Source organism: Baudoinia panamericana (assembly GCF_000338955.1).
Source record: "Baudoinia panamericana UAMH 10762 unplaced genomic scaffold BAUCOscaffold_14, whole genome shotgun sequence".
NCBI lineage: Eukaryota > Fungi > Ascomycota > Dothideomycetes > Mycosphaerellales > Teratosphaeriaceae > Baudoinia > Baudoinia panamericana.
Window position 1 is genome coordinate 533,163 of NW_006911270.1, and position 24,967 is coordinate 558,129.

General features: G+C 53.8%; 9 protein-coding genes across 9 annotated transcripts; 2 read left to right on the forward strand and 7 right to left on the reverse strand.

The window, feature by feature from the left end:
• Positions 1-218: 218 nt before the first annotated feature.
• On the reverse strand, positions 219-1,218 carry BAUCODRAFT_303627 (uncharacterized protein). The gene has a single exon (XM_007683017.1). The coding sequence runs from the start codon at positions 1,042-1,044 to the stop codon at positions 484-486; it is 561 nt and encodes a 186-aa protein (XP_007681207.1). The 5' UTR covers positions 1,045-1,218; the 3' UTR covers positions 219-483.
• Positions 1,219-1,240: 22 nt separating this feature from the next.
• On the reverse strand, positions 1,241-2,109 carry BAUCODRAFT_38906 (uncharacterized protein). The gene is made up of 2 exons (XM_007682723.1): positions 1,920-2,109; positions 1,241-1,860 (listed from the first exon to the last, which is right to left on the reverse strand). Exons 1-2 carry the CDS (start codon positions 1,920-1,922, stop codon positions 1,393-1,395), a joined length of 471 nt encoding a protein of 156 aa, XP_007680913.1. The 5' UTR covers positions 1,923-2,109; the 3' UTR covers positions 1,241-1,392.
• A 672-nt stretch (positions 2,110-2,781) lies between these two features.
• Positions 2,782-3,908, reverse strand: BAUCODRAFT_304132 (uncharacterized protein). The gene has a single exon (XM_007683018.1). It carries the CDS (start codon positions 3,624-3,626, stop codon positions 3,039-3,041), a length of 588 nt encoding a protein of 195 aa, XP_007681208.1. The 5' UTR covers positions 3,627-3,908; the 3' UTR covers positions 2,782-3,038.
• Positions 3,909-4,869, reverse strand: BAUCODRAFT_304131 (uncharacterized protein). The gene has a single exon (XM_007683019.1). It carries the CDS (start codon positions 4,653-4,655, stop codon positions 4,191-4,193), a length of 465 nt encoding a protein of 154 aa, XP_007681209.1. The 5' UTR covers positions 4,656-4,869; the 3' UTR covers positions 3,909-4,190.
• Positions 4,870-5,360: 491 nt separating this feature from the next.
• Positions 5,361-5,603, reverse strand: BAUCODRAFT_79709 (uncharacterized protein; the record flags this gene model as incomplete). The annotated part of the gene is made up of 1 exon (XM_007682886.1): positions 5,361-5,603. A coding segment is annotated over one exon (243 nt), but the record flags the coding sequence as incomplete, so codon positions are not given.
• Positions 5,604-6,191: 588 nt separating this feature from the next.
• On the forward strand, positions 6,192-7,894 carry BAUCODRAFT_304165 (uncharacterized protein). The gene has a single exon (XM_007683020.1). It carries the CDS (start codon positions 6,282-6,284, stop codon positions 7,842-7,844), a length of 1,563 nt encoding a protein of 520 aa, XP_007681210.1. The 5' UTR covers positions 6,192-6,281; the 3' UTR covers positions 7,845-7,894.
• BAUCODRAFT_126761 (uncharacterized protein) lies at positions 7,861-9,540 on the reverse strand (the record flags this gene model as incomplete). The annotated part of the gene is made up of 3 exons (XM_007683021.1): positions 7,861-8,054; positions 8,168-8,171; positions 8,233-9,540. The coding sequence occupies 3 exons, from the start codon at positions 9,538-9,540 to the stop codon at positions 7,861-7,863; spliced, it is 1,506 nt and encodes a 501-aa protein (XP_007681211.1).
• A 650-nt stretch (positions 9,541-10,190) lies between these two features.
• On the forward strand, positions 10,191-11,113 carry BAUCODRAFT_126762 (uncharacterized protein; the record flags this gene model as incomplete). The annotated part of the gene is made up of 3 exons (XM_007683022.1): positions 10,191-10,439; positions 10,493-10,696; positions 10,751-11,113. The coding sequence occupies 3 exons, from the start codon at positions 10,191-10,193 to the stop codon at positions 11,111-11,113; spliced, it is 816 nt and encodes a 271-aa protein (XP_007681212.1).
• A 550-nt stretch (positions 11,114-11,663) lies between these two features.
• Positions 11,664-24,608, reverse strand: BAUCODRAFT_126763 (uncharacterized protein; the record flags this gene model as incomplete). Its single annotated transcript, XM_007683023.1, has 2 exons — positions 11,664-24,332; positions 24,372-24,608. 2 exons carry the CDS (start codon positions 24,606-24,608, stop codon positions 11,664-11,666), a joined length of 12,906 nt encoding a protein of 4,301 aa, XP_007681213.1.
• Between the last annotated feature and the right edge of the window lie 359 nt (positions 24,609-24,967).

Below are 24,967 nucleotides of genomic sequence, written 5' to 3' on the forward strand. Positions count from 1 at the left end.
GGAGATGGGAGTCTTTATAGCATCCTGCTCGCCGCAAGTCTGCCGATACAGAGCGGTGGAACGTTAGATGATGGCAGAAGTACGATTGTGACCCACTTCGTCCAAGTCGGCTTTCATGGTTCGGGCCTGGTCAACTAGGAGTGCAAACACAGCGAAGTTAAGATTGCATGGTACCTTATAGCCAAATCCGTCGAAGCTTACTTTCTCGCGATGAAACACACGATCGCAACAACCTCACATTCACGGTAAGTCAGCAAAGCGCTCTGTCAGCGATTCTACTAAGCCTCTCGCTTCTTCTCACTTTTATAGATGCTCTTAACTTACCTCTTCTCTTCTTTCCTATCCGTACGCAACGCACGTGGTCTTGGGAAGCATCGAAAGGACCGCTGAGATGGCAGCAGCCTCAACCACCACCAATCGCAACACGTCAGTCTTCCTGGCTCTCCGGCCGGAACTTCGCAACATTCTCTACGATTTCTGTTTTCACCCGACACTTGCCACCACCCCGAACGACATCGAGCTGGCGGACTTCCAGGAGTATGCGCCAAATCTAGCTCTTACCATGTCAAACAAAGACATTCGTGGAGAGTGCCTCGACATGCACTTGCTGGCAGCGGAAGATTCCTGCCACGCTTCTACGCTCCACGTTACCGTCACGGACGCTTCCAGGAAAGCGAGCGCCGTACTCTTCTGCGGCGCGCCATGAGCGTGCACGCCGCATTCCACTTGCTCACCAATTTCACTAGCTAGACTGAGGGCAAGAAGTTCGAACCGTGCCCCCAGGACACGGGTGTTGACGCAATCTGCTTGTGGTTCGAGAACAATGATCCGTGCTGCTCTGCGCCGTTGCTGGAATGGAGCATGAGCGTCGGGTTCGTTGGAGCGCCATTGCGCTGCCGTGAAATGCTCGACTTCGAAGTACTGGCATCCTTCCACGGCATCGGCGTTGAGCCGGGTGTTTGGTGGCATACTACACATGGCGGGTTCAACATTCTCAACTGCGTGAAGATACCTTGTGGCTGGGTTGAGGAGGTGGTTGCGCATCGGGGTTGTGAGACGGAGAATCTGGGTCCCTTCGTTTGTTGGCACCGAGGGTGCGGCGTTGGTGGTTGGGCGCGGGTGCCGATGCGGTCGTGCGATGCGGAACCTCCTCGTATGCCGTGGAGTGGAAGGGGTCAGAGAGAGGGTCCTAGTCAGGCATCAGTGGACTCAGTGGTATGAGTCGTGGCTGATCTAGTGGAAGATGGACCTCATGGGCTTTGGTTTAATGCCGACGGTAGTTATCGCGACGCTGTTGTAAAGTTACCATTAACGTACATATCGATCGGTTGGAGAGTCAGCTGTGCTTCGCAGGAACTCCTCGGGATACAATACAGGACAGTCCTCCCCGCCTCACCAAGTCATCCCCATCCTGGTTTCCATCTCCGTGTGAAAGTCGACCGCATCCCTCATCTCGTCACCCGTGAACACATCCTCCCATCCAATCTCCGTATCCCTTCCCGCCAGGATATCGGCATGCACGCCCGCGCTTCCCGCACCTAGCTGACCAGGCCGCCACTCGCCCGCCTTTACTATGCCCAACTCCATCTGCCGCTTGACGGGCTCCGCAATGCCAAACTGTCGCCGTAGCATCTCCATCTTGAGAGCTTCTTGCTGTGCGCGCCATTGGCCGAGGCGTGACTCTAAGGGGTGAAACGATGTTGGTGCATCGCTGCTGGATGATGCGGCGGAGGCTTTCGGGGCGGGTGTGGTGAGGGAGAGGTTGGCGCGAAGGGTGTCGTGGACACCAGGTGCCGAGGGCGCACCAAGTGATGGCTGGGTGTGTGTTGGGTGGGAGGCGGTGGGGACTATGCGGAGCGCCTGTCATGTGTTTAGTTGTGACAGCTTTGGCCTGTTGGGCGTCGGCTCGTATGATATACCATGATGGCTGTCGTTGCAGTGGTTGCAGCTTGGTTGCGCACCAGGCTTGTCTGTTTCGCAACAGTGCAGCGTGTGATGAACTCTCCAGGTATCTCCAACGACTCTTGCCGATCAGATTGTAGGTAGTGTAGTGTAATGAGCTGTAAGTGTGATATGTCACGTGCAGCTCGCAGACCAGGCAGGTGGTAGACGCGCGAGCTTGCCACGGACAGGAGTCAGCTCCGTGGACAGCCCTGCGGAATACGAAGTTTAGCCGATCACTTCCATTCCTTCGCTCAGCTCACCATTACCACCATTACTATGCTCTATATCGAAGCCCACATATACACTGACCGTTCCACCGCCGACATACAAAACCGCTTGTAATTCTCTCTCGCATTTACCATGCCATTCCCACGATGGCCGACCAGTGTGCGCGAATCGACAAGGACCGTTCTGCATCAATATTAGACGACATGATCACCTAGCATCAAAGACTGCCGCAAGGCCTGCCACTTGTCACTGGTATCAGAGACAGTCGCGTGTTGCGGAGGAGGACTTCTGGGCTCGAAGACCCAGCATCTCTAGGTGGCTCAGCCACCGATTCCGTACCATCTGCGATTGACTTCCACCATCCCCAAGTGATTTGCATCCGCCAAGGACAGCGTTCTCGCCGCCCTACCGAGCGACGTCCACATATTGCTCGCCATTTACGCAGTGACACTCAAACGCAGTTATGAACCCTGACCATCCAAGGCGGCGGCGGCGGCAAGACTGCCGTCTTCCCAATGCACAGCCTTGGTGCCATGACGATGCTACAGAGAGCTTCTACCATGTAAGTAGGTGTCTTCGGTAGGACGACATAAACAGTAGGTAAATTGCGCTTCTTCCATCTCTCGCTGCCTTGTTCATTGCCCACAATACGAACCAACAAATACCGCTATGCCTTCTCTCCCCAAAGTCACATTCCCACCATGGCTCGAGATCACCTTCCGCTCCATCCAGTTTCTCTCCGCCCTCATTGCTCTCATCATGCGGGCCGTCTACCTCTCCCGCCTCGGCAACTCTACAGGCTCCCAACTACGTGCTGTGCTCGGTATCGTAGTCGCGGGCACTATATGGGCCGTCCTAGCTGCCGCTCAATGGGCCTGGAAACGGCGTGAAGAGAAGGGCAACAGGAGGCGCATCGCCACGATCGCCGGACTTGTCTTCCTGATTGTGGCCATCGACTTCACATTCGTGATCTTGTTCGTTGCGACTGCGGGCATTACTGGACGTATCAGCAATTCCGGCAACGGAGGGGCGCGGGGTGGGAATAATGGAAACGGTGGAGAAGACAATGATAATGATCGAGTCGGCAATGGGCTTGTGAAGGGAGTGTTGGCGCTGTCGGTCATTGAGATGTGAGTTGATTCCATTGCTGAAATGATTACCGAATGCTTGCTGATGCTCATTTCAACAGCTTCAACCACGGCTCTACTGGCATTATAAATCTCATGCAGCAACTTCAGCGGCCACCTAATCCTAAGGATTTGGCAAAAAACCCGCTCCAAATGTCCGGGCAGGCGTAGACTCAAACCCGTAATCGCCATGTTTGCTGGGAAAGGTTCCCTGGGAGTTTTTATCGCCCATTCTGTAACATTCCGGAGCCGGTGGTGGAAATATTCATGCTTACAGTTGCCAATATGCCGAATTGATTGACAGGCAAACATCCAGCATGATCCCATGAGCTTGGGTTTTTAAAATAGCGTTGACTGATGCATTAAAGCATAATCTGAAGCAAGATCATATTACGAAAGACCTGCGTAGATTTACTTCTCGCTTCCACCTCATGTCGCGCACCAAACTACCAGGATCGGGCCTCAAACCAATTTGCCACTGCCCCCAATCACCGAACAGGTATCCGATGTCCGCATCCGGTGCACTTGCCACAAGCATGGTGTTACAACCCAACGTACTCTCCTCGTTGTCTGGCTCGGTTGATACTATGCCAATGTATGTGAACCAGTCTCCGCTTGCCGCATCAAGCATATTGACCTTCACATCACTGGACTTCATCCTTTGGTGTGCCACTGCGGGTCTTAATGCGATGGGGTAGATCAATCCCATGACACGCACTACGATGCCGCCAAGTGGCACAGCGCCTGAAACGGACGCTTCTACTATTTCTGCGTTGGTGGATCTCACTTCGACATCGTTACATGGGAGACCTATGATATCCTGGTAGATTGTGTCTTTTCATGGGGCTTCACAAGGCCCGGCGACGGTGACGTCGCCAACAACGCAACCCCTCAGTCCCAGCACATGGTCGGACGCACACTTTGCCATTTTAGGTGATCTTCTTTGAGCTCCTGACCACCGCTCGAGACGCGCACGAGCGTCCGGAGCGCCCTAGACTCCAGATGGTACGAGAAGTGGCGCCAGTCTGGCGTCCAAGACGAGAGTCTTAGATCGTTGCGATCGGAAGGAGTGGCGACGTGGAAGATCAGTAGCTCGAGATTTCGATTACGGTTCATGATGTATTTCGTAACATCCTGGAAAACCTGGGATGCTGAGCGGGAATAGTCGATTAGCACCGCGACATGCGGCTGTGTTCCAGATGCTTTAGGTGACAGATTTGTTGCAATGGGCGCGTTACTCAATGCTAGAAGAGCGTATATCCGATCCCGGACGCCCGTAGCTTCGACGTCCACGGCGCCGCTCAGGACACACTCGATGTTTGGCTGAGTGAGTGGAGCGCGGTCTCGCATGCACATGCAGTCAACTGGACGATTTTCCGGCTTGTGTATGACATCCTCTGATGGACGATGGTCACGATGGCCATGCTGCTGCCGGTCTCCAATGCTGTCAAGCTGAGAGGGGTTGCCTCGCTGGATTTTCGGTCTTCTCCGAGCTCGAGAAGGCTCGATATCCGTGGAGTCGCTTGGGGACGGACTGGTGTCCAGTAGCTCGATGGCATGATCAATGGCTGAGGCTTGAACACGTATTCGCTGTAGTAGAACTCGTAATCTCTTACGACGAAGACCTCTTGTTGAAGCCAGACCCGATAGTACCACTGCCGCCCGCACAGGTCTCGCACGCCTTCAGCGGCGACAGGGTCTCGGATTTAAGACGTCGGGAGTGCTGGGAAGTCACTATACGTATCGTCTAGAATGCGACTTTCCACTTCAAAATCCTCAGAGTCCTCACTGTCCTTTGTCTATTACCTTCATCGTGATAGTCAAGGCCTTCTTGATCTTTTTCGGCATAACATCGTGACTGTCATCTTGGTCTCCATGTTTTCCATCCTGGTCGTTCGAATTTGCGACTTTGTTCACATAGTCGATCATCATCCTCACAGTCTTGGCTACGACAAGCCCTAAGTTCACGTCCACCCTCACCACTGCCTTCGGCATCGTCCTCTTTCTCCGGTGCCTCCACCCCTGTAACACTAACTTTGTATGCAAACCAGCGGGTCCAAGTCATACAAGTACCTTCCGGGCCTTGCGATATATGGTAAGCATTTCTCGGACCTGAGTTGATGCTTCCCCGTCATCAAGTTGGTTAATGCACGGTGCGTCTGCCCACAGGAAGCGCTCTTCATCCTGCATTCGAAAATACAGGAGCGCCTGAGAGAGGCTGTTGGTCACACAACGAGGAACACCGTTGCAGGTGAGAGAATCCTCGAACACCGGACTAGCGCATGTATATGAGATGGCTTCATAGGATATCTGTCATTGCGCTTCATGAAGAACCAGACCTTCTGCAGTAACGAGATCTGCAATGTGAAGCTCTGCGTGGAGCGGAGCATTGCCTGATCCAGGTTTCGTAGGAGGATACGGGTCTGCCAAGGCTTGATGGGCGTGCAGAGGGTGTCAGCCGCAGCCTTACGCTCGACCTCGGTCCAGATCGGTCCTCGCTGCCGCTCGATAACTTGAATTTCGGTCATGACCCAAGGGCGCTTCAGACAAGAGTTTCACGGTCATTGCACGCTGATCATGAGGCAAGGGGCGTAAGAGGCCATAATGCTGTTTTGGGGGACACGTTGAACACGCCACTAGAGATGATCATGGCGGTATGGATTGGCTACGACTACTTGGACTCAGGATGAATGTTACAGAATTCTGCTCGAAATGCCGGACTGTGATGAGTGTATCGGTGACGACCATACATGTATCGTTCACATATGGAGTGGTTGTCGCTGTCAGCCTTAGGCTACAAGGCCGGAAGCTAATGTAACTCGTCCCGTCCATATCGATAAGCGCCACCGGAAGTGGCTCCGCGGTGTGATCACCAAAGCACTTGAGAGTTAGAACTTTCTGTCGTTGTCCGCACGATCACCCTCTTTGGTTCGCAAGGCCGCAGTCAACTCAACACTGACACACCCCATCCACTAACCAGCCATGTCAATGGACGTCGACTCAGCGGGCAGCGTCCCACTCTCCGCCATCCGTCCCACCACCGCCGCAACGATCCTGTGCTACAACTGTGGCGCACCCATAGATGGCACCCAGTCCGCCGGCGCACTATGTAGCGACTGCCTCAAGCTCACCGTCGACATCACCCGCGGCATCGAGAAGGAGGGTATCCTGTTGATGTGCCGAGATTGCGATCGCTGGCTTTCTCCGCCCAGTCAGTGGGTGGTCGCAGCACCGGAGTCGCGAGAACTGCTCGCATTATGTTTAAGAAAGCTGCGCGGACTTAGCAAAAGCCGCATCGTCGATGCTTCCTTCATCTGGACTGAGCCGCATTCGAGGAGGATAAAGTTGAAGATCACGGTCCAGCAAGAAGCATTCCAGGGCACGATACTGCAGCAAACCTTCGATGTGGAGTTTGTGCAGCAATTCAAGCAGTGTCCCGACTGCGCCAAATCATACACCCACAATACGTGGCGAGCGGTGGTGCAGGTGCGGCAAAAGGTGCCTCACAAGCGGACCTTCTTGTATCTCGAACAACTCATTCTCAAGCACGGTGCGCACAAGGACACCATTAACATCAAAGAAGTGCATAACGGCATTGATTTCTACTTCTCGCAACGAAACCATGCGGAAAAGTTTGTCGACTTCTTAACCTCAGTGTCTCCCGTACGAACGAAGAAAAGCCAGGAGCTGATATCTATGGACATTCATACATCCTCCAGATCGTACAAATTCACCTACTCTTGCGAGCTGGTGCCAGTCTGCAAGGATGACCTTGTGGCTCTTCCTGTTAAGCTCGCGAAACAAATTGGTAACATTTCACCTCTGACTCTCTGTTACCGTATCGGCACAGCGGTCAACCTCCTTGATCCCAATACATTACAGGTCTCCGACCTCAGCACACCCATCTACTGGCGCACGCCATTCGCGCCTTTAGCCGACGTTAAGGACCTTGTTGAGTTTGTAGTGATGGATATCGAACCTATCGGTCCGCAAAAAGGCCGATTCCTCCTCGCCGAGGCCACCATTGCTCGCGCGTCCGACCTAGGAGTCAACGACACGACCTACCTAGTCCGCACGCATCTTGGCGGTGTTCTTCATGCCGGAGACAGCGTGATGGGTTACCATCTCACCGGCACGCAGTTCAACAACGACAACTTTGAAGCCATCCAAGAGTCGAAGCAGTACTCTTCTACCATCCCAGACGTGATACTCGTGAAGAAGCACTACACCGCTCGCCGGAAAACCAAGGCTCGCAACTGGAAGCTGAGGCGCATGGCGAAGGAGGAGAGCGAGATGAAGCCGCGGAAGCAGGATGCCGATCGCGAGGAAGTGGACTATGAGCAGTTCTTGCAGGATCTCGAGGCGGATCCGGAATTGAGGGAGGGCTTAAAGATGTATCGCAATCGCGATGCTTTGCAGCCGGATGCTGTGGCGGATGCGGGTGACATGGAGACGGATGGCGAGGATGATGATGGGCTGGAGATTCCCATGGAGCAGCTCATCGATGAAATGGAGGATATGGGTATGGAGGACGAGGAGGACTGAGAGGTTGAGTGGACTTTCAGATGATACCCACCGCTTCAAACCATAGAGGGTTGCCTTCGACGGCCAACCATGCGATGCCAGCGTAGACCACCAATTTCGTTATGACTTCGACGTCGTACCGTATTCTTGGCTTCTCGAGGGCAGAGAACATCTCGCGATCGTTCTTCTCGTCTTCCTTGCCGCTATCGCTCGAGGCGCCGGCATCGCTGGCTGGAGGCGTAAGCAAATTCGGGTCGCCTGTTGCTACTTGTAAGAATGGCCGGCTGCTTCTGCGCTCGCCTGGACTGCTGCTCGTTGAGACTGGTGACTCAGGTAGCTTTGACGCCGCTAGCGCGTCCATCTGGCGCTCACTGTCGGAAGTGGCGGGTGGGAGGGTGCTGATCGTTACATGTTTGGTCGAGGCAGCCCCGGTCGAGCCGCGGCTGTTGCGGCGCTTTTGGCGCCTTTGCATACGGTTCGCAATGTACTCTCGCGCATCGGCTTCCGACTGCGGACCGACTGAAACCCTTCGCTTTCGCGGGTTTCGAAGGCTCGAGACCAAAGCTGGAATGTCCATCGCCGGTGGAATGACGTTGTCATCCTTCCGCAGTGGCGGCACATTTCTGTACTCCCTCGCCTGCAGGAAGTATCTGCGCGGTATGCTTAGGCCTCCATGAGCGACAAAGCGGAAGATCGGAGGTAGTACTCTGAGCAATGTCGGCTTCATCACCGCCCGCCAAAGGAAGATTACGAGGATGCCACCAACAATGCGAGCGGTCGCTTTCACTGGGTCCGAGCTTGCAGTTGGATACAAACTACCCGGCGACGGTGCTGACATGGCCGAGCCCGCGGCACGTTGCGCGTAATGCCAGATGCCAAGCTCAATGCCCATGACCACACCGACGAAGGACACACTGTCATCAAAGCATGGGCAGTTGTCCGCCGGCTCGGGATGCACGCGAATTGCAAGCGTAAGTAATGCAACAACAATCGCCGGCCGCATCCAGCCATCTGCCAGAACCCAACTGTCAAACATAGCACCGTAAGCGATCCGGACCCATGCAATGGTTGCACCCAAACCGGCTCCGAAAATGACGTCGAAAAAGCCGTGCATGCCGCAGTACATCCGCCCGAATGTGATAGATGTTGCGTAGCAATACAAGCTGGCACGCAGGACATTATAAGCTACACCGCTGTAGTTCTCCCGTACGAGATGCAGCTGGTACAAGCAAAAGAGAGCCACCGAGACCGCATTGGTCGTGTGGGTGGAAGGGAAACCGTACTCCAGTGCCGCTGAACCAGACATGGTAATCCGGTGCAATGGTGGCGATAAAGGCCTGGGTAGACAGGCTAGATCTTTCACAAACCCACTCAGATAGACTCCCATGGCGAGCATATGTACCATCGCGATACCTATGTCAGTGTAACCACACCAGAAACAGATCGGTAATGCTGTCATGAAGAAAGTGTGCGTTCCCAGATTGGCAGTGAACGCGAAGTAAGTATCGAGCCATGGTCTGCGACACGCTTTCTGCATGCGTGCCAGGTAAGGTGTCTCCCACCGTACGATGGGTATAAGCTGGTTGCGCAACCGGAAGCGCCATACCGGAAGTCGTCGCTCATAGTGGCCATGTCCGCGCAGACCAGCATCCGGGAATGGAGATGGTGATTTCCTGCGGAGCGCTGCACGTCGTTCGGGCCGCTGTAATTCTGACATGTAGACCGAAGGCGTGGTAGGGTTCCTGTGCATCTATCTATCTGCCGAGCATGGATTTCCCACGAGGCCTAGCACGAGGTTACGGCGGCCAATGGAAACGCACCGACGATGCCGTCTTCATCATCGGTTTGCACGTCAACACAAGCTCAGTGGGACTTGATAGTCCATGGATCGCAGTTACCAGAGAGACTTTGCGAGCAACAATCAAAGTCAATCACAGCCGCTCTCGGGGCCATTGAGGGTCCTCGCTTGCGGATACACATGTTTCTTCCCGCATCGGGGCGCGCCTTTCCCCTCTAGCATCTCATAGCCTTGGCATCACGTGTTCCGCTTCAATAACAAGCAGAGCCTGCGAACGAGGATACGAGATGTCCTGTATAACCATGGCCTCATGAGCGGATGTGCCTGGTTCAAGAAACTGTATTCAGAACGAAAAGGGGCCATGTACCAAAGCCTCAAATGAACTTGCGTCACACACGGTTGTTGTCGTCCATGACAACGCCCCGCATCCTGCTTGCAGATGCAAACATAGAACGACGCCATGAAGACCCTTCAATCGCACGCGCAAGGCTTGGACCCATTCCATCTGCGACCCAGCGACCGATCTCACCCATCATTCCAGAGCATAGCTACAACTACATACGACGACAATGTCCGTCTCAGCAGTGCAGAATCTCGAACATCTACGGCGCAAGAACAGCTCGAAATCCTTCCTTACGCGCAACGACAGCTACCGTCGGTCTACGCGAGGCAGCGATGGCACAGTAAACACCACTTCATCGGCAAGGACAAACATCACGGCACCGCCCGAGTACAGCAAGAAGTTCGTCGTGGTCGGTGATGGAGGGTGTGGCAAGACATGCTTGTTGATCTCGTACTCGCAAGGCTACTTCCCGGAGGCAAGTCGACTCGATTGAAACTCATCGGATTGCGGATGCTGACAGGCGTCAAGAAATACGTACCTACAGTCTTTGAGAACTACATCACAACGGTTGAGCATAAGCGATCAGGAAAGGGGGTCGAGCTCGCGCTATGGGACACAGCAGGACAAGAGGAGTATGATCGGTTAAGGCCGCTGTCGTATCCGGAGACGGACCTCTTGTTCGTTTGCTTCGCCATTGACTGTCCCAACTCTCTTGAGAACGTGCTCGACAAGGTACTCTCCTTCACACAATACATTATCCGTCCATCGCCCTAACAGTCACGGCAGTGGTACCCTGAAGTCCTCCATTTCTGCCCGACCACACCGATCATCCTGTGCGGCCTCAAGTCCGATCTCCGACAAAAGCGTAACTGCATCGAGCTGCTTCGGACCCAAGGGCTTACACCAGTCACCCAAGAGCAAGGCAAAAGCGTCGCGAAGAAGATGAGCGCGCTCTACATGGAATGCTCGTCCAAGGAGATGAGTGGTGTACACGAGATTTTCGAGACGGCGATTGATATTGCCGTTCGCGGCCAGGACGAGCAGATGGCGGAGGCAGCACCCGTATGCAAGGGTGCCGGTATACAAGGCGGTAATGGCAGCGTAATGCCCGCCAAGAAAAAGAAGAGGAGTAATTGCAAGATTCTCTGAGGTTGCCGAAACGCATCTTCTGCGTACGTGCGGTCGCTCGTTTCAGGATGTCGATCGTTGACATGGCATGATGAGCAGGTCAAGCCATCAGAGCATGCCAACCATGATCAAGCATTTGCATTGGACGGAGGTATTTTTGCGTGAAATGCGCAACTATCTCTGGCCGGGTTACGCTCGGCGTTGAGATGGGACGTTGAGGTGGGAGGCGAAAACATGCATGGTCCGGTGTTATGGGAGCGAGAGCATTGTTAGCACACTCGAGTCGTGGAAAGCGCAGGCTGCTGTTCCATATACTTTGAGGTGACGGCCGTGGATGAAGAGATATTTCATGTATTGAGAGCTACAACACATGCATCGCGCCGTGTTCCCGAAACTCAATCTACGCAATGGGGGTATAGTCGCTGAAATGCAAGACAAGGCGAGCTTCCCAAATGCCCCGTATCCGCAACACACCTCCCATAAAACTTTGGTGGCACCTGGCGCTCTAGCCACCTATAAACTTTGCGCAATGCAACTCCGCACAATGCATGATAATCGGGACGTGGTCCATCTACGGCGCGCCTTCCGCTTCCATCATGACGTGCTCGCCCTCGTCCAGCACATTCATCACCGTCTTCAGATTCCGTAGCATTTCCTCTGCGTGCGCGATAAGCAACAACTTCTCCGCATTGGCTGGTAATCCTAGGTACGTCGGTGGTTCGCGCTCCGGCAACTCCTTCACCCACTGCAAGAAGTCTTTCTTCGTTGTGCCAGATGGCAAGGGTACGCCAATCGAGGCATCACCTGCCACTTCCCCAACCAGATTGAATCCTTCCTCGAATGCTTCAGCTGTCATTGTCCGGTCAGCCAGCATTTGCAGCTGGCTCATGTCCTCAGCATCATCAACCTTCCCACCGTACATCAGTGCGACAAGCACACGCAGCATCTTCCATGGTATGCCTCGCGGCGCCACGTTGGACCTGCCGTGGGCGACTTTGTCCATCCACCACTGTATAATGAAGGCTGAGCAGTCATAATCCGCGTCGTTGAATTCCCAGAAACCCTTCCAACCGAGCCTTGGGGCGTAGCGTAGACGTTCTTGCACGACAGCGTGCAGGTATGATAGCAGGAAGTGCACACGAGCCTTCTCCACCGGCTGCTGCACCGCCTGATCTGGTAGAGATGACAGGGTGTCACGCATATTTGCGCGGATCCCAGCAGGCTGCTCGTACATCAGCACTCGAGAGGCCCGGATGAGGCTAGAAGGTATCTTTGGGCTGGTCTCCATCGAGAGGAACAAGCGAAAGTCGTCATTTGGCTTCAACGAGTCGATGCGTTTGACCAAGTTTTGCAGCCAGTCGGGCGCCAAATGTACGTTCTTGACCAGCACCCATGAGCCATTCGCGGCGGCGACCGCAAGGGCCGAGTCGGCACTGGCAACACTCTCGTTAGAACCCATCGCCACGCTAGTACATTTTGCTCCCGAGCGTTCAACAAGCTGTTCGACTTTGTAACTGGCATCGAAGCCAGGACTGGAGCATAACGCTATTGGCGAGCTTGCCAATGTTTCTTTAGCTATGCGGCCCAGATCCTCCGTCACCTCGAGAAAGGCTTGTCCGAACAAGGCGTTGATGAATCGTTCGGTGGCCGGAATCAGGCGGTCCACCCGCAGTAGCTTGATCAGTAGCAAGTCCTTCAACGCTTTGTCGTTCGACTCGTCTCCGACTCGTGGCGTGCAGTCCTCAGGAAGATTAGACGTTATGAAAGCGGTCAAGCTAGCTTCATCCATAGCTCCTACCACAGCCTGCAAAGCAATGATGCGGGTTGCTGTGGCTACAGCTTCTGATCTCTTATTGGGTGTTGAGTTAAGATCATTGCCTTCAAGGCTATCGTCGAGCAATGTGTCAAGGAGACTCTTGTCGAAAGGAAACGGCGCTGCTTGTGCAAGCAGGACAGCAAACGTCACGCGGTCCCTTTGCAAAAGCGAAATCGATGTTTCCTGGTAGGTCATGCGGAAGAGGTCGTGGATCATTCTGTCTGTGCGCTTCGCAGGATCTCGCTCAGGCCACTCGCGTGCCGCTCGCAGTACCGCTTCGAAGATGTTGATAAAGTATTGCAGAGAGAACTGGTAGAAGTGGTGCACATGGTACAGCTGCTCCAAGATGGCGAAGATGGCAGAAGAGGACTGCGCAATGATTGCATAAGCGCTCATTATGGTGTTGACTTCAGTCATGACGCCTTCAGTCTCAGCTGCCTTGGTGGTAATCTCAGCGGCCTCGGTCTTCAGAGTCTCAAGTGTTTGGATGACGTTCTCATCATCCAAGATGTTACCGCGAGACTCGTTCAGAGCTTGAAGGAGCATACGCTCAAGACGGCGCAATCGCTGGGTAAACTCGCCTTGCATCTTTACCAGGTTGGAACGGCGCTCATCTACATCAGGTCGTTCCGATCTCAAGATCTCATTGAGCGTCTGGGTCTTCAAGCTGCTCTGCGTCACCGTGAAGTTCACAAAAGTGGTACGGCTTGACACATCAGGCGGAAAGTGAGCCGACGGATCCTTGGTCGAGAGGTAGAGCTTGAAAGCAGGCGAAAAGTCAATCGCCTGTTTCCCCAACTGTATCAATATACGACCACCAGTACGCTGGTACTCCTTGTTGAGAATGTGATTCAGTATCGGGTCCATGTGCTCGGCGTCTTGTATGATGATGGGATTACCGAATCTCAGAGCGGTCTCCAGCTGCTTCACAAACGAGCTGTCCAGGAAACTGGTGACAACGAGCCTGCGGTCTCGGTGCTCGCTTTGCAGGAATTGCATGAGGCGCCCGGATGGATCGATGATCAGTGGGTAGCGGTTGAACCTTTTCAGCATGATAGCATTCTCTGTGCACAGCTCATCCTCAGGTAAACCGTGCTCATGCCACTGATGGCGTTCATCCGCAGTGGAGAGGTACTCCGAGACTGCGTCATGACTCTTGTGAGCAACGCCAGACGCCGAGAGATGGAGCGACCAGTCTTCGAGCATAGCTCGGCGGTACTGTTGATCAAAAAGTCCGCTGTAAGCTAGAAATGCTGCAGAAAGCAGGATGTCACCAATAATTGTGGTCATCTGCGTTTCAAACGTCGTGCTGCTCGCCTCCCAGCGACTGCGCTCCGATGAAAGACTGTTGAGCAGCCGCACGCTTCTCTCAACCTTCGATTGCACCCTTATCATCTCGGCCTTGATGGCTTCAGTTTGGCTGATGAGCGCAGCGTACTCGGTCTTGTACGTTGCAATGCTGTTCTCAAGGTCGGCAAGGGTATTCTCGATCATCTTCGCCTCCGCCTTGGTTTGCAAAGCGGCTTCTTCCAGACGATCTACCTCTTCTCGCAAAGGGCCTACTCGATCCAAGATCTCAGAGTAGTTCACCTGCGCCTCCACCCATTGCACCAGAGGCCCACAGGCCTTGCTGGCGCGGTTCACCCTCTCAAACGTAAAGTCTTCCTTCGAGAGATACTCGCTCCTCATTTTCACGCGGTGCTGCGGAGTCATCTGATGCTCGTTGTCGTAGTTCACGATGCTGGCTATAAAGTCGTCGCGGCGAACTATGCTGACAATGCTCTTCCAGTCCACTGCGCGATGACCCAGTAGCGTGCAGACTGCCTCCAAAGCAAGCTTGACTCCAGCTGGCGGATTGGACATTGATCGAACCTCCGTCAATTGCTGGCGCTTGATGTTGCTGACGCTACGCTGCGCCTCGAGCACAGCAGGCTCGGCTTTCGCTAGATCACTTAGCACAATCTTTCTGCGCTCAGCAACTTGTCGCTCCTGCCTTTCGAGCGCAGATTGGATCTCCAAAGATGCCGCTCGGCGTTGCTCGGCTTCACGCTGATCAGCGACCATTCGCTGTAGCTTGTCACCAGCCTCCTGGTTTTTCTGTTCGAGTTCCGACTTCTTTCCTGCTAGGCTCTTTCTGAGCTCGGAAACTTTGTCCACTGTGTCACGCAGCTTGTCCAGGCCTACGTTTAAATGTCTCTGCTGGTCCTCGAGATCCTCACGCTTCTCGTTATACAGCTTCACAAACTGGGCGACAAAGTCCAGGAACTGCCTAGGCGTCAGATAGGTTTTGCGGCTTTGCTGCCGCCACAAGCGCTCGTTGAAAGTGCGCACGGAGTGATGCACATGTATCATTGAGTTGACCACTGCGTTGCGATGTGACAGCGGTAACTCGAGCTGATCAAACTCAACCGGCAAGCTGTCCGGTGCTTGGAAGCCGGCATTGTCAATATCGACGGACTGCGTCAGCTCGTAGGCGACCTGGTACAGAGCCTGATCCGACCAGTCCCCAAACCAATTAAGCACACAGCGATTGAAGAGTGCTGGGCTAGTGGCGGCCTTCGAAGACAGTCCCTCGGACGGCGGGTTCATTGTGAAGACGACATGCAAGTTACGCACGATCTGCTGAGTGAACCATTTGTACAGCTCTTCCTGTGAGTCCAGCAGAAGGCCTTGACGTTGCGCGCCTTCTTTGCAAGCGGTCATGAGTGTCGCGTACTCGTCACCTTCGAACAAGCCAGGTACTTCTCCATTCGCAAGTAAAGTGTTCATGCGCTCGAGAAAGCCGGAATCGAGGACATTAGACTCATCCAAGATGAAACAAACTCTCTCGCCTCTGCAGCCACACCTTCGCAAGACTGTGCGCAGATCATCGTCAAAGTCTTCAGGAGAGTACTTGCCGTGGACCTTAATCTGGAATACCGAAAGCCCATTCATCCATGCAACGAAGCGGGAGAGCGTGGTCTTCCCGCTGCCGCTGATGCCGATCAGAATCAAGTGACCTTGCGGTTGTCGGAATACTCGGTCAATTCGCAGGACGTGCTCCAGAACATCGTTAAAGAGGATGAGCGGTACATCAAGCTCCTCCTCACAGAAGGTTCGCAAGCGCGCTTTGACGAAATCGCGAAGCTGCTCTCGAGCGACAGGCACATAGTTCTTCGACAACCAGTTTGAGAAGAGAATTGGTCGCTCTAGGGCAGCTCCTTGATCAACGTTGGGGAAGCATTCAAGTGCGACGCGTTCGACCGTGGCGTCGGTCCATTGCCTCTCTTCGTCGGTGACCAGTCTATCGCCAAAGAGTCTGAGCGCCTCATGTGCCCAGATGCGGACAAGTCCCTCGAGTGAGAGTGTTTCGAGCGGCCTAATGGCCTCGTAAATCGCGCGCGTCCACCGTGTCAGTTCACGCGGTGAGTAGACATAATGAGGTTGTATGTTAGGGGTGAAACGTCTCTGAGACTGCATGTAGACTTGTATCATGGCTTGGGTAAGGGCATCGGCGTAGCCTCGTAGATTTGGAATTACTTTGAGCACAGCGTTGTTGAAGGTGCCGTAGATCTGGGTCAATGACAGCTCGCCGGGATAGTCAACCATAATGAGCGGTGCGTGGCGCAGAAATCGTAAGCCTAGCGGAGTGCGACCGGCGTCTGTTGGCGGGTTGCATGCCCCGACGAATTGAATGCGCTCGAGACTGACCCAGTTCTTCGTCGACGTCCTCCAGAATCCGCGATGTTCAATCAATTGTCTCAAGAATGAGATCACGCGCTGTGTGCCATACTTATCGGGCGCTGGGAGGTTGATCTCGTCGCAGAAAAGTACAAGCCAACGACCGATCTGTCTCGGCGCCATCGTGACACCGCTGAGGTTCTTGCGATAATCGCAGTACTGTTCCAGCGTCTTAACCAGGAGATCTGGGGTAGTGGCGCTTGAGAAGTTCAGTCCGACCACCTCCATGTTTGGAAGCTTCCTTAGCGCGCTGAAGAGTGTCATTGTCTTGCCTGAGCCAGGTGGACCGCACAGAAGAAGAGGCTTGTGCTCGGCTAAGAAGGCATACAGAACGTCTTCGTGCCGCATTGTATCGATCGTGGGTATTACCAGATCAGTTTGTGTGACTGAGTGAGTGCTAATGTCGACTGCAGGCACGTGGCTCTGCCACGAAGTCCAAGTCGCATCAGGCAGAGAAATGTCATAATCGATGAGAGACAGCTGATCGGATAGGTGCGGCAGGTCGAAGGTTATTAAGCCGGCGAGATAGTCGCCAAAGGTCTTTCGCTCAGCCAGCGGACAGTCGCCCGTAAAGGACCAAGCCGTGGCCAGAAGAATTCTCTTCGAGAGGTAAGCATCTATCTGTTCATCGTTGAGAGGGAAGTCCGCATGAAGCAAGTTGTATTCGAAAACCGAACGGCAGGCCTTCCGTAGCAGGGAGAAGAGAGTTCCCAGAGCGCGTATCTCTGCAAACTGCATGATGTGATGGCACGGTCTGCAGCGATCTAAGGCTTTGCGCATGAAGTCGTTAGTCGTGAGTCTTTGTTGGAGTACGTCCGCCATCAAGGAGAGCAGTGACGCCTTGGCTTCTGCGGAAGTGGTCAAGGCCGCATCCTCTTCCAGGTCGTCGAAAGAGGTGGTACGTAGTTGCTCCAGGTATCCGTCTAACATGACATTGAGCTCGACAGTGTCATCACTGAACCACACCATGCCGCATCGGCTGACAGTAGCGAGCGTAGCATATCGCAGTGTCTCCACTTCAAACATGATTCGAACATTTGCCGGAAGACCTAAACGCTCACCGTTCGGCAGTGTCAAGAGCTTATTGTCATCTAGGACGCTGTTCAAGTTCTCCACCCAAACGGGGTCGACATCGCCGTCGAATATGATCCAGTGCCGCTTGCTGTCCTCTCCACGCAGATTATCAACCACTTTCCGGAGGATGCTAGTGAACAGGCCGTCTGTCCATTCACGTGTAGTACTGTCCAGGCTACCGTAGAGGCTTTCCTTGCTCATGACTTTTGGATCGATGACGTGGCAGATACCCTCGATCCCGTCTACCAGATGTAATGCAGCAAGCAAGACTTGCCAAGCGGTGGACTTGCCTGTGCCAGAACTACCCACCATCATAACGCCATGATGTAGATTCTGAATTTGGTACAGCTGTAGCACTTTATTGAGCCAGGCATTCGTGGCCACGAGTTTACGCTCCCTGACGACGTCGTAAAGAGCTGCCCTGAGGTTCTCTAGGGGCGCAGAGACGTATTGAATACCCGGAAAGCTTTCGGCTTCGATCTCCTCCATCCTGCTTGCATCGGCCTGCACGAGTTTGGGGGCTATTGTCTCTCGGATGCTCTGGAGGATGATTTGTGGCTCGAAGTTGGCGGCCTGTTCATTGGCTGCAGTCAGCCGTAACCTCTTGAGACTGCCTGAGCTCACGAGCACGCTCTTCAAGGCACGCAAGCCAAAGTCGTAGTGTGGCTGCTTCGACAGTCGCGCGCTACACTTGTCGAAAAAAGGAACGGTCTGCTTCGACAGTGTTTTCGCCTCAGCAAAGCCCTGTGAGAACAGCATGACTTCGGCGATGATTTCCTTGTCTGGATTTGACATGGCTACACTCCGGAACAACTTTTTGAGATTATCCGGGAGGTTCGAGCGTCCAGCATAGCCGGGATTCATCGTAATGAACATGCCAGTGAGCGGATGTACTTTAAGTTGCCGGCCAATGAGCTCGATCTGAGCGTCCTGATCCTGCGCTCTCTTCCTCAGTCCAACCTGTATGTTTTGAATCTGCTGTGATACGGCGGACAAAATGCGTTCCTCAAGGCGGTTGAACTCGTCGAAGCAGCCCCAGGCACCCACTTGCGAGATGCCGAGGAATATGCGACCCATGGCCTGGAAGTCGAAGGTATCGTCGCAATTGAAAACCAGCGTGAAGCGACCGAGCTGCACACCCAGCGCTTTTACCGACTCAGTCTTGCCGGTGCCGGCCGGGCCGTACGGAGAACCGCCTAGGCGCTGACAGAGTGCTTGACTCAAGGTGAGGAAGCAGCGGTCCGTAAGTGGCGTACGCACCAACCGCTCGGGGACGCCTAGGTATTCGAACCCGTACGCAAGGGTCGCGTTAGCAACCCTTATTTGCATTCTCTCCAAGAGCGGAGCGCTCGCTTCGTAGTCGTATCGCATCTGCAGTAACCAAAGGTAATGATCCGGAGAATCTGCTCCCCCAGCGATCAGCCGCTCGACGACGTCTCGTTGATGAACAAGCTCTGTGATCACATGCTCGCACTTTCTGCGATACACTGACTCGTGCTCGTGGAGCACTGTAGAGGCAAGGTATGCCAGGCGACTTTCCAGGGCGCTGTGGGATTCTTGCAGACTTGATGGTCCTTTTGACAAAGCCGCTGTGACTTGCGAGGTCCAGCACGCCTGCATTGCCAGCACGACGATCTGAGCAGGAAAGTCGGAGATGAAAATCTCGAAGGCTGCGGCATCTTCCAACTCTAGTCTTGCGAATGTAGTGATACCTTCTACAAGCAGATCAGAGAGCGTCTCCCGCATGCCGCTTTCTAAGGCCTTGAGCCAGTCATTCACTTTCGGCATCACAGTCAGAGAGATGGTTGTCTTCAGCATCATCTGCTCCCCCTCTCTGGATGTTACGCCACCTATATTCGAGTTTTCGTCTAGTACTAGCCCGGAGATGCCCGCGAACATCTTCCGTAGATGTTTGGCTATCCTCAGTGTGTCATTGCTGTTGCCAATGATTTCGAGGAGGTCCTCATCGCCAACGAAGTAGAAGCGCGGAAATGCTAGACGCTCCTTCTCAAGATATTCACCTAGGGCCTTTTGTATCTTATTAAGGAGATCCGCAAGCCGCTCAAGCGAACGCTGTACGTCGGGTATGTTAAGCACCTCCAAAACCAATGGATTGCGATACACCTTCTTCAAAACGTTCATGAATTCGCTGTTGATGTTCGCGAACCGTGAAGACTCGACCGGTAGGAGATGCCTTATATCGGCGTTGCCAGTAAACACCCCTTCGAGGTAAACCCATTGGCGCTGCACATCGATCCAAACATCGAACAGTACGTGCACGCGGTTAAGTCGGTCTTCCCACGCAGATGCTTCCTCCTCAAACTCTTTGTGATACGGCGAGTGTCGCATGGCCTGAAGAGAGTTCAAATGGTCGCTGCACTTCGCAAACAGATCATCCCAACCACGAATGAGGCGACACTTGTTCTGGTAGTTTACCAGATCGAGCGCGTAGTTCTGCCAATGTTCACGCACGGTGCGGACGAACTCTTCCAGCGCCATCTCACCCTGCGCCTGGACGATAACTTCGCGAATGACCGTCTCGCTCGGCACAAGCTGCAGATCCCAGACATCGCCGAGCGCCATGGAGATTGCAGAGTATCTCTTCGACGGGTGCAGACTCTTGAAGATCTTCGTCCAGTGCCTCTCTCGCACAGCGTCCGACCGCAGTTCCGTCAACAGCGGATTGACTTTGAGCAGCTGCCGCAGAACAGACTGCACGTGTTCGAAGGCAGCGTACTGACGCATGCGGCTCGGCATGTCTTTCATAGTCTTGACAAGGTTGTCGAGCGATTGCCTCAGTTTGCGCGGTTGAATGCTGTTCCAAGGCTGATCCCGCAGATCGTTCAGTTGACTCCAGATAATGGACAGATTAGCCCATACAGACTTGAAGTCTTGCACTTCTTCAAGAACCGTAGGCAAATTATTATCAACACTGGTAGGGAGCTCCAGTGCTTCTTTAGCTTTCGCCACCATCTCCGCCTGCTCGCGTAATGCGCTTAGCTCGCCATCGAAGCGGTTCAGGCTTGCCACAGCTTCGGCTGGTGGAATATTGCCAGAGACTGGACGCTCTTCACTCCAGCGCTCGGTGGCTTCTGTTATCCGCCCTAAGACCACACTGTCTTCTGCAATGATCTTGGCACGCAGAGCGTCTGTCTGATCAGCAATGAGCTTGCTCTTCCGTTCCAATACTTCGACCAGCGCCGTCCACTCATGGTCCACCTGCTCGACGTAGAGCCAGTCCTTGGGATACTGATATCGCAGTCGGGACAAGGTCTGCTGACCTTGGCGGAAAGTTTCCATCTCGGGCTCCCACAGCTTCGTCTGCCGCTTGCAGGTCTGAACGACTGTTATGAACGATACAGCTTGTGCTGTAGAGGACGTCTGCATTGATGAGCTCTCCAGATCCTTGCGCGCATGCTGTAAGCCAGCGAATACGTCAACCACTCTCGTCGCAAAAAGACCGGAGAAGTGCGCAAGTAAATCATGCTGCCACTGATCATATTTGGCGTTGACTTTGGATTGCACTTGCTCATAGTTGATGATGAGGTGGTCAAAGGATCGCTTACTGCCGGAAGTGTCGAAAGTATCCCGTTTATGGCGAATCTCTAATATGAGTTGTAGCCACAAATCGAGCTCATCGCCAATATTATTCTGTATCTGGTCCATCTGTAGATCCCACAGAGCCTGAAACTGCAGCCATTCGTCGATGTATTGTTGTGCAGCGCCCATTCTAGCTTCGATCTGCTCGTACAGCACTGCAAGGCTTTCCATGCACATCATCGGCAGCTCCCCATAGGTCGTGAAGGCCACGGTACCGCCAGCGGTCAAGGCATTTTCGAACCGAGATGCTTGCACTCGGGGTAGATTGCAGACCACACCAAGCCAGGCATTCAGGTTCTCCAACCAACCTGCCCTTGCGTCTTCCAGTGGTGGCTCGAGCTGAATCACTTGATTGTGCATAACTAGGTCGTACGTGAACGTCGCGATGTAAGGATGGCTGTCCCCTGTCTCGGCCGAAGAATCCGCACTCTCGAAGGCCTCGGCCCAATCTTTTAACGCCTGCCGTAGACGAATACAGAGTGTTTCGATGACTCTGTCGTTCGTGCTTTTGACCCAGTAAGTGATGTTTGCATAGCCTTCTATGTTCATCTGATCAATGGCTCGTTGCAGGCTGTCTAGATGGCCACGCAGAGCCTCGCTAGCGAATAGACAAGTCTGCAGCTCGCGCAACGTTGCCTCAATAGAAGTATGTATCATGTATAGTGTCGAGGTCTTGGACTGCAGAGTGAATATGGATCGCCCAAGGTTGCGAACAAACTGCGCATGCAGCCGATCATCGCTTACCAACCTGCCTTGGCCCTCTTCGCTTGACTGTCGGAGACTGGCGTCGTATGCAAGTACAAAGGCATCCCACCGCACCGACGTGCCTTTGGCGAGCAAAGAATGTACCTCGTTTCGGAAGCTGTGGAGCAGAATGGTGATATCTGGCATCTGGTCAATGGCACGATTGGTCTGGGCGAATGTGCTCAAGCTCTCCATCAGGCTCACGGCGACCGGATAGACTCTGCGAGCCTCCTTGGAAACCGTGGTGATCGCATGCGGTACAGGAAAGTTGAGCCATAGCAAGTTCCGGACTTCCTTGAACAGCGCGATCACCTGAGAATCAAAGTTGACGTGAATCTCCAGCCGATTGTTCAACGCCCGGTTCTGAATGATAGCAAAAAGCCGTCCAGATATTGACAAGTGACGTCTGCTGATGTCACGAAGCCAGTCGTCGAAAATGGGCTTAGTTTCCAGCTTTCGCCTAAAGCCTTCGCCAAGCGCGAACAGCTTCTGTCCATCTAAATGCTGCTCCCATTTAGGTCCTAGAATGTCGCCGACTTTGCTCAGATAATTATTCAGTTGCCGCTCAATTTGCATTGCTCGAACGACTGCGCCAGATATCGGAGGCAGATCATGCAACTGCGCCATGGCATGTGCCTCTGATTGGCCGTACTGGTGCGTGAAACGCTTCTGCAGTGCCTCAATGTCGTCTCGTACCTTGCTAATGAGCTGGACTTGATACTCCGAGATGGCGCCACGGATCTTCGGCCGTACAAACAAGGCATTGAACCTGGAAAATACACGAAACATCTCATTGGCGGACCTGGCTACCGCTAGCCGGTCTCGTAAACGAGCGATTATTGAGTTTTCGACTCTCGCTGTGCGCTCGTTGTACGTTGCTTCAGCTTGGTTCCAAATTCGCTCACCTTCCTGCGACGTATCCAATACATCAACATCCCTGACGGCAAGGTAAGCCTGCGCAATTTCTTCCACAGCATCGACATCGCCCGCCCCGTTCGTGTCCGGGGCCGGCGCTGTGACGGTACCCAGATCGTTAACATCCTCTTCCGGACTTAGCACGTCGATAATGGTCCGCTGCAGCTGATCGTGGTTGTCGCGGAAGGTCGTGATGTAACCGAGACGGTCCTGCGTTCTGTCGTGACGCTTCGAGATCTTGATTGGGATGAATTTGTCGTTGCGCCTACGGGTGACCTCTCTTGCTACGTTGGTGAAGTCTTTGAGGTCATCGTCCCAAAGGACCCAGATCTCCTCAACCTGAGCTATAGTACTCATGAAGTCATCGATGCCCAGATGCATGAGCGTCCGCCCGTGCAGCAGGTCGTGAATTCGCAGGTCTAGATCGGCGGAGATAGCTTCGACCAGAGGCAGTGCCCGTCTGATGGGATATGGGCACACACGAAGTTTCTTGTTGAAGTGCTGGAAGACATCGTCCAACGCATCTCGTAGCTTCTCCACGGAGGTAGCAGAGAGTAAATCCTCGATGGGGAAGCCGTGGAACAGCGTGTTGTACTTCTGCACGCGGTCTTTCGTCTCGCGAAGCTTCGTATCTGACGAAAAGCTTGCTGTGATACCGTGCCTTTTCGCCTTCTCGAGGATCTTCATGGTAAGCTGAACGCCACCGCCCGCAAGTTGCGTTTCGATGCCATCTATGGCGCCCTCCATTGCTAGCCAGAAGTTCTTCTCCTGGGTGGTGCTGCCGACAGGCCGCTCATCCGCAACTAGGCTGAAGTCGCGAATTTGCTTTATCCAGTCATTGGCCATAGTTTGCAATTTATTGAGCAGTACGATGTCAGAGGCAATCTCATCCGGTATTCGCATTGCCGCTGTCTGCCAGTTTCCATCCGCCTCTGCAAGCTGCACCTGGACAGCTTCGTGAATCTGTAGCCTTGGTGCTTCCACCTCGATGTTCTGCTGCAGATTCTGAAGGCTGAGCTCGAGATCTGCAAGCTTCCGTCTCGCCCCAGACACACCTGTCCGTGCTTCGGCGTCTGGTCTCAGCTTCTCATTTGCAGGCTCTGATGTCCGAGCAGCGGCCTCAAAGAACGGAGTGAGCGCACCACGCACAATAGCATGAAGACTCTCGTAGGGTGCTGTTGTGACAGCAGTATGAGATGCCGAGGTGGCAAAAGGTATGTTAATCACGGAGATCTGGCGATTGATTGACACGTCGGAAATGATAGGCAATGGTCGCTTTAAAAGTGCAACGCAGCCGATTGTCTGTGGTGAGTACGACACCTCCGACCTCAAGGTGTAGACATTGCGCAGCTGGACACCGTCGTTGTTTAACTGTCCAATATGTTGAGAGGAATTTGTTTGCTTTAGGACATAAAGTGCCGTCTGCGATTCCTGCGCAAATCGTTGGCATCGTGAGACAGTTTCCGGGAAGAAGTCTGGATGTAACAAGCTACCGGGTCCCGCCAAATCTGCCTGTGAGGCGCCAAGTGTGACTTCTAGTACGCTTGAAAGATATGCGACGACAGCTTGCGGGTCGACCGCAGCTGGTGCTGGCAATGAGGGCGTGCCATTGGTCAGAGCATGACTTCCCTCCACTGCCGCTTCCATGACTCCTCTACCGTGATCTTAAGCGCTTTGAGGGTAACATCGCCCACGCTGCCCGACTGAGCCTACAGTGTGATGCGTTTGTGCTATCCTAAGTTTGGTTCCAGTCTTAAAGCTAGGTCTTCGTCTCGGCTATGGAGTGACGCTCCCCGGAACGTAGCGGCGAGGTATGTTATAAGCTTGTCGATCGTGTTTGGTAGGCGTGCCGTATGCAAAGCGTGGTGGACGGCTTGTGTCGTTAGATAGAAAGTGAGTGAATGTGGTTGTGATCCACTCGGCACAGAACGCGTGCTAGATGGAGCTCGACGCGGAGGTGACCCTAGCAAGCGGGTGGCGCCGCTTTGCTGTTTGCGCGAGTCATG

Bases quoted from the DNA above. Each gene is read 5' to 3' on its own strand.
- BAUCODRAFT_303627 (XM_007683017.1), bottom strand. From the start codon at position 1,044: ATGCGCAACCACCTCCTCAACCCAGCCACAAGGTATCTTCACGCAGTT.
- BAUCODRAFT_304132 (XM_007683018.1), bottom strand. From the start codon at position 3,626: ATGGGATCATGCTGGATGTTTGCCTGTCAATCAATTCGGCATATTGGC.
- BAUCODRAFT_304131 (XM_007683019.1), bottom strand. From the start codon at position 4,655: ATGTGCATGCGAGACCGCGCTCCACTCACTCAGCCAAACATCGAGTGT.
- BAUCODRAFT_304165 (XM_007683020.1), top strand. From the start codon at position 6,282: ATGTCAATGGACGTCGACTCAGCGGGCAGCGTCCCACTCTCCGCCATC.